Below are 8390 nucleotides of genomic sequence, written 5' to 3' on the forward strand. Positions count from 1 at the left end.
GTTGTAGCACAGCTTTGGGGTGTCGATTCCACAAGGAGACAAATTAAAAGAATAGCAAGAGGAACAAAGAAACTAAAGAAAAATATTAAATAAGTAATAGAGAACAAAGATTAATTTTAAATGTAAATTAAAGTGAAGCAAAGTGATTAACAGAAAAAGTACTCAAATTTGACAAACAGTAGAGCGTCGGGAATCCCTTGCACAAATCTGGTATTTTAATTATTCTTAATTCATTGGATAACTCAATTAGGAACTCAATTCTCGCAATTCCCAATCGGAATGTATAGAATTTATAAAACTAGACTTAAATAAAATGTAACCATTTGAAAAAACTAATCAATATAGATAAATAATTGATCCAAACATAATCAAAGAACTAATCCATTCAATAGAAAAAGCATGACTGAATCCATAAACATAATAAATTCTATGATTATTCGGAAAAGAAAACATCAACGATGAATTGAGAATGATAAAACAAAAGAGTTTTAGAAATTGAAAATCAAATACATGAATTAAGAATAAATTAGAAATACCATCTAATGTGCAAGTTCATCCCTAATCCTACTAGAGAATTTAGTTACCCATAAATATACTGGACAACAAAAATCTCCAGAAAAACCTAAAACGAACGGCGACCATGGAAGTGATTTTCTTCTCTCTTCAGATCTGCCTCTTGTGCCTCCTCCTCCCCCCTCCATTTCGTGCTAATGATATGCTTATATAGGGTAGGAAAGAAACCCTAATGTCCTCTTAATTTTGCATAAAAAATCGCCTAAATTTTAGGACTTATCTTGGCAACCATGTACGGCCTTCAGGAGTTCGAATTTAGAAATCCTCATTAGAGACAAAGTTATAGCCCTTTCAGATAGCTTTCTAATGAATCAAGAATCGCATAAATCAAATATGTGAATAAAAAGATACAGTCAAAAGACTAAAGTATATCCAGACTGTCTCCTAGCAAATTTCAGACTTGGACTTCTTGTGGTTTCATTTTGTAATTTTTTTCTTTTTCTTTTCTTCCAAATTGCTCTCAAACCCCATGAATGTCCTCCTTTGAATTTGATTGGGCTTGACTTGCTCTTTTATAAATTTTGAAATTAAACATAAAAAAAACTACTTATGAGTATTCTAACGTAAATAGAAATTCAATTAAAGAATACACATTAATTCCTATGATTTCTATTCACATTTTAGCATTTTAGTCCAATAATAAGGTATATAGAGTGCACTTTCGTATACTCATCACACCCCCCAACTTACTCATTGCTAGTCCCTAGCAATTTTCATGTCAAAACAACGAAAGAGACCAAAGAAAATCACACATAAAGGCCATCAAGTCACACTTTCCAGATTCACATATCAAAACAATCTAAGGAATCCAATAACCCATCAAGATCAATCCACCTATAGCAATCCACAGAGTGTGTGTGTGTTCTCCAAACCATAACCATCGTACCACTAACCTTGACACATGCAACATTAAGAATATCTTAAGCAAAAGGTTCAACTCCATAACTCACGGGTATAATAGTGTTTCGAGTAAAGGCTCTCTCTATGGGGTTGACAATGGGTGTATACACACTCTCATGGAAAATTAGACAATTATGTACAAGCAACTAGCAAACATTGATCTTATGATTGGAACACTAACAAATGAGACTTCCATCAATCTTTCCAACAGGTTACTTAGGATCAGAATGGTCAACAAAAAATGTTGTAATGTGGCTTGGTTTTGGGGTTATATAAAAAAAACAAGATGAAAGGGATTCAAAAATTTCCAAGTACATACAAAGGGAATTTTATTAAATATCTGAATAGACCACACTTCTCACTTGATATACTCTCCAACTTTTCAGATCATCAAATAATAATGCTTTTCCTTCTTCTTCCTCTTTTTTTTTTCCAACAATTTGATGGACAAACACATGCCACTTTTGTATTCTTTCCATCTCTACCAACTTCTTTTTTTTTTCTATTTTTTTTAGAGCTCACTCAATTAAACACTTTGCAACTTGTACTTTTCTCTTTTTTCTGTCGTCTTCTTCTTCTTCTTAATTGAAAATGATAAAATTAAAGAAAGAAAATACAAATTCCACACCTAGTATACACTTGTAAGTAAAAAGGGTAAGAAAATCTGTGTATAGGTTATACTCCAATGTGGAGAGGCATGGATGATATGGGCATATGAAAAGAAAAAGCTACAAGTTTTTATTGGCTTAAAGTTGGCTACTAGGGGTCTATGATGGAAATGATAGCTTGAAAGACTCAAACGTTAATCCTAAGTTGACCTTCGTCATATCCCAAGTATATCCACCATTATACCGCAAATCATGTAATGATATTCTCAAAAGAAGTGCCCAATTCAACAGATCAATGAATGCTTATCACAATTTACTGCATTTGTATGCTCTCAATCCTCTCCAAACTCACATGAATACTTGTGTCAAAAGAGTTCTCTAGCTACATGTGTCAAACCACCATCTTACCACAAAACTTGGATAAGTACATTAAGGATTCTGTGAATGTTTCAGCAAAAAATGATTTGGTGGGTTTGGTGAATTCACGAAGATGGCTATAAATGAGAATGAGTACACATGTGAAAATGATGCACGTGTGATGCAAATTAAAAAAAATTGACACATGAAAATATGCCACAGAGTTCCAACAAGCATTTTAAATACTGACTTTGCACCACCACCCCCCAACTTAAATGAAACATTGTCCTCAATGTTTAAGAATCAAAATTGAATGGGGAGTAACTGAAAATGGTAGAATACACCTGATGAGTGACGTGAGTAGCTCCCTAAACACCAAAGATGGTAATCTGAAATGACGAAATGAAACTATCCTGCAATCAAAAACAAAGAAAACAACAGTAAACAAAAAGGAAAAGAAAGAAAATAAGAAAAAACAAAAACAAAGCAAAGCAAAACAAATAAATAAAGAAACACATACCTTGGTGGTGTGGTCAAGGTTGATACATTGGATCCACAAGTGGAATGTCTTCCACTTCCGAAACTTGCCTATCAATTAATATTTTAAGGTGTTGACCATTTACTTTAAAGATCTGACCATCCTTAGGATCCTTTATTTCTACCACCTCATTTACAAAAACATTTTTCACTAAAAATGGGTCAGTCCACCTAAATCGAAGTTTTCCTTTGTGCTTGTGAGATCCAAAATCATATAAGCATATTCGGTCATTAGGTTTAAACCTCTTCCTAAGAATATTTTTATCATGAAACGTTTTCATTTTAACCTTATAGACTTTAGACTTAGGCAAAGATTTCAATTTAACTCTTGGTGCTTTCATACTTACAGGAATCTGATTTCCACATTTCTTAGGCAACTCCTCAAATTTCTGTTGCCAAACCTGTGTGCCATAATCTTGAGTTTCATCAAAAACAGCACAAATATCAATAACATCAGATGAAACACTAACAGATGTATTAAACTCAGAATTCACAAGGGAATATTCAAGGGGATCAAAATCATGAGTTGTGTGAACTCCCTTGTCAATGAGTGCATCAATCATATACATTTGGTGGCACTCGTCATCTGTTGGCTGCTTCTCAATATGGAAAATGTTGACCTCCATGGTCATGTTTCCAAAAGATAACTTCATCAACCCATTCCTGCAATTTATAAGTGCATTAGCCGTAGCAAGGAAAGGTCTACCTAATATGAGAGGAACTTTAGAGTTAAACTCAACAACTGATTGAGTGTCCAAAATTAAGAAATCAACAGGATAATAAAACTTGTCAATTTGGATCAAAACATCCTCAACTATCCCTCTCGGTTTCTTAACTGAACGATCAACCAACTGAAGCACGACAGAAGTAGGCTTAATTTCACCCAAACCAAGCTGCAAATAAATGGAATAAGGCATCAAATTAACACTAGCTCCTAAATCTAGCAAGGTTTGCCCAAACTCATGATTCCCAATATTACATGCAATGGTTGGACAACCAGGATTCTTGTACTTAGGAGGAATTCGCTGCTCAATTAGAGCACTAACTTGCTCTATCAGAAATGCTGTCTTCTTAACATGGTGCTTCCTCTTAACTGTACACAAATCTTTAAGAACTTTTGCATAAGTAGGAACTTGTTTAATAACATGCAAAAGAGGAAGGTTAATTTTTACCTGCCTGAGGTTCTCCAAGATTTCATTACTAGGATCCAAAGTTCGCATACCAGATTTTAAAGCTTGAGAAATGGTATCTTAACTAGACTCTTGATTACCTCGGCATCCTTGGGGAGCTCAGTACTATCATTGCTTTGTTCCTCTTCAACATCCTCTTGCTTATCAGTTGTTGGGATGTGTAAGGACTTACCACTTCTTGTCATAATGGCATTGACTTCTTTTAAATTTTTTTGTGCCATATGCTGACCTTGGGGTGCGGATTGAGCTCGAGAAGGAAACTTGCCACGCTCATTCACACTCAAGGAACTCATTATCTTGGATATATGACTCTTTATCTCTTTGTTTTCTTCAACAACCTACATAATCAAAGATTCAAACTTTTGATTAGTTTTACTCTGTGCCTCAATAAAAGCATGCAAAGTGTCTTCTAAAGGACTCATAGAAGATGAAGGTTCATGATATGGTGCAGGATATGATCTAGGGGGTTGTGTAGGCGGCTGGTTTTCAGACTTCCAGCTAAAATTAGGGTGATTACGCCACCTCAGATTATAGGTGTCAGAGAAATGTGTAAAAGGCTTCTTGTACATACCTAAGGCATTACATTGTTCCTCATACATTCCTCTCACCTCAGTAAATATGGGACACTCTTGGGCAAGGTGATCTACCCCACCACACACAAAACATGGTCCAAAAGACTCTGCATGATTAGCCACGTGTGTTGGCTTTAAGTTCTTAGTCTTCAACGCCTCTAGCTCTCTAGTGAGCATCTCAACCTTAGCTTTTAGGTTATCTTCTTCCCTGAGATGGTAAATTCTACCACCATTTAGGTTTCCTGCAAGTTGTGACCTATTTGTGCTTTCAGTAGCACTAGGTCTAGTCCAAGTGTGAGCTTTTTCAGCAAGCTCATTGAGGTATTCTATGGCCTCATCAGGATCTTTCTGTAAGAACTCACCATTACACATCATCTCCACAAATTGACGCTCTCTAGGTGTAAGTCCCTCATAAAAATAGCTCACTAAGCGCCAATTCTCATACCCATGGTGAGGACACATACTCAATAGCTCCTTAAATCTCTCCCAAGATTGATACAAAGTCTCACTGTCCTTTTGTACAAAGGTGGAGATTTTCCTTTTTAAAGCATTGGTCTTATGTTGGAAAAAATATTTATTAAAGAAGACCTAAGTCATCTCATTCCATGACCCAATAGATCGTGGTCTCAAAGAGTATAGCCAACTCTTAGCTCCATCCTTCAAAGAGAAAGGAAAAAACTTAAGTCTCACAATGTCATCAGTTGCATTTTGACTATGAAAAGTCGCAACTACTTCCTCAAACTCCCTAATATGCACATATGGATTTTCATTTTCCAAGCCATGAAAAGTAGAGAGTAACTGTATCATCCCTGTTTTAAAATCCAATTGGCGAATATTAGCTGGAAACATGATGCATGATGGTGTGGCTGTGCGTGTAGGGTGGAGGTAATCCTGAAGGATCCTAGTGGGTTGATCTTCGTGTTCACTCATTTTCTCAAAATTAGAAGAATTATCAAACAAATGATCACAAAAATTAAACCGACCTAAGGCGTCTCTATACCTATGCATGCAAGGTAGAGAAAAACGCAACACTAAAAAAACTACAAAAAGAAAAAGAAAAAAAAAAAAAGATGCAGCAAGCTAAAATAGGGAACGAAGTTACCGCCTTTACAAACTGTTGAAAAGAAAAACTATCTCACAATTCTTCTACCGTCTCCCCGACAATGGCACCAAAATTTGATTACGCCCAAAGAATAATGCGATAGTTGTAGCACAGCTTTGGGGTGTCGATTCCACAGGGAGACATTAAAAGAATACCAAGAGGAACAAAGAAACTAAAGAAAAATATTAAATAAGTAATAGAGAACAAAGATTAATTTTAAATGTAAATTAAAGTGAAGTAATGTGATTAATAAAAAAAGTACTCAAATTTGACAAATAGTAGAGCGTCGGGAATCTCTTGCACAAATATGGTATTTTAATTATTCTTAATTCATTGGATAACTCAATTAGGAACTCAATTCCCGCAATTTCCAATCGGAAGGTATAGACTTTATAAACCAGACTTAAATAAAATGTAACCCTTTGAAAAGACATTCACCACTTTTAAAAAACGTGAATTACTACCCCTACTAATAAAATCCAATGACGACACTATACTCAGGAAGCAATATTGCAACAAAAAATTAAATCAATATAGATAAATAATTGATCCAAACATAATCAAAGAACTAATCCATTCAATAGAAAAAGCATGACTGAATCCATAAACAGAATAAATTCTATGATTATTCAGAGAAGAAAACATTAACGATGAATTGAGAATGATAAAACAAAAGAGTTTTAGAAATTAAAAATCAAATACATGAATTAAGAATAAATTAGAAATACCATCTAATGTGCAAGTTCATCCCTAACCCTACTAGAGAATTTAGTTACCTATAAATATACTGGACAACAAAAATCTTCAGAGAAAACTGAAGCGAACGGGGGCCATAGAAGTGATTTTCTCCTCTCTTCAGATCTGCCTCTTGTGCCTCCTCCTCCCCCTCCATTTCATGCTAATGATATGCTTATATAGGGTAGGAAATGTCCTCTTAATTTCCGTATAAAAAAATCACCTAAATTTTAGGACTTATCTTGACAGCCATGCAAAGGAGCTTCACGACCTTGACGTTTTTACCCTTTTCCTCTCAACGTGAGCGTGTAGGGTTTCTTCATGCATGGCTGCCGCCGATGGCCTCCAGGCCAATTCAGCCACTGTTACACGCCTCAAATCTTTTGCAGATATGGTTTTAGAATCTCCTCAGCCCATTCCTGAGGTTGTGGTTCCCTTTAGATCTCATAAAACGATAGATGGTGAGGTATGTGTAGTATTCTCTAAGGATGAACTGGATAGATCGGCTATTCCTTTTCAATTCTCTCTGGTTTTAAAGTTTATACGGCAAAGACCATCCCTGGACTCCATCAGATCATTCATCAAAGCCAGATGGGGATTGACGAACCAACCGATCGTCTCATCGATGCGGAAGCCACGGAATGTTTTCGTACGGCTATCGCTGGAGGATGATTTTGTGAAGGCCTTTGCACGTGAAAGCTGTGAGATTAATGGAGTCCCATATAGAGTTTTTCACTGGTCCACCGATTTTCATGAAGATCAAGAACCGGTTAGAGTCCCGGTATGGATTACTCTGCCGGGTCTTCCTCCAAACTTCTACCACGAGTCATTTTTGCGCAACATTACGGCTCCTATTGGCAGATTTCTTAAGAGGGACAATCCTACTAGATGCGCTACTCGCACGGATGGAGCCAGAGTTTGTGTAGAGATGGATGTTACAAAAGAACCGATTAAAGCCTTGTGGATAGGTACACCCAGAATTCCTCAAAGTTTTTATCAAACCATAGATTTCGAGACTCTTCCTGCTTATTGTCTACGATGTCACGTCCAAGGCCATAATGATAAAACTTGCAAATGGCAAGGAAAAAAACAGAGTGTTACGCTGAAGGAAAACTATGAGAAGGAAAAAACGAATCTGACTTGGGTGATTAAGGAAAAGAAAGATGAGCAACCTATCGTTATAGTGCAAAAAGGTGAGTCTAGTAGGATGGGAGAAAAACTGGTGCAAGAGATTGGAACCCAGTCTAATGAGCTACATCTAGAAAACTCGGAAAGGGAGGGTCATACGAAACAGGTGGCAGATGGAGAGGTTGACGTTACAGCCGTAGAGATGAACAAAGCTTTAGACGTAAAACAGAGCAATTCCGAAAATCCTACAGTTGATGCTACAGCAGTTAACGAGATGGTCTCTCATATGGAGGGGTTACATGATGCTCCGATCATTGAAGGCTCACGGCAGATAGTTATCCATGAAGAGTTGGAAACGGGAATCAATTTGCATATGGGCGATACAAATACAGATGTAACTCTTGTGGAGGAAGCAATTACGTTAAATCAAGAATTACCGAACATAGATGGGATTAGTGCCCAGGACGGAAGAGACCCAGCCTATGTAGATACGGAACAAGACCATGATGTTTTTGATGGGCACGTTTATTCAGATACGGATTCAGAAGAGGTTACGGAACATATTGCTAAGAAAAAACTTGCGGCATCAGACTTGGATATTCAATCAGAAAAAGAACGTCACAGGAAAGGTATTAAATTAAGGGGCTCATCTAGGGTTGTAAGCAAACCCTCTCGCCTTAATTTATGA

At 36.5% G+C, this 8390-nt stretch overlaps 1 protein-coding gene and 1 non-coding gene across 2 annotated transcripts; both read left to right on the top strand.

Moving 5' to 3' along the window:
- Nucleotides 1–5179: 5179 nt before the first annotated feature.
- LOC122293122 lies at nucleotides 5180–5287 on the top strand. The gene has a single exon (XR_006237175.1). It is a non-coding gene; the product is annotated as a small nucleolar RNA R71 (small nucleolar RNA).
- Nucleotides 5288–6899: 1612 nt separating this feature from the next.
- On the top strand, nucleotides 6900–8390 carry LOC122291060. Its single transcript, XM_043098712.1, has one exon. The coding sequence runs from the start codon at nucleotides 6900–6902 to the stop codon at nucleotides 8388–8390; it is 1491 nt and encodes a 496-aa protein (XP_042954646.1).

This window comes from Carya illinoinensis, chromosome 13 (genome assembly GCF_018687715.1).
Source record: "Carya illinoinensis cultivar Pawnee chromosome 13, C.illinoinensisPawnee_v1, whole genome shotgun sequence".
Lineage (NCBI taxonomy): Eukaryota > Viridiplantae > Streptophyta > Magnoliopsida > Fagales > Juglandaceae > Carya > Carya illinoinensis.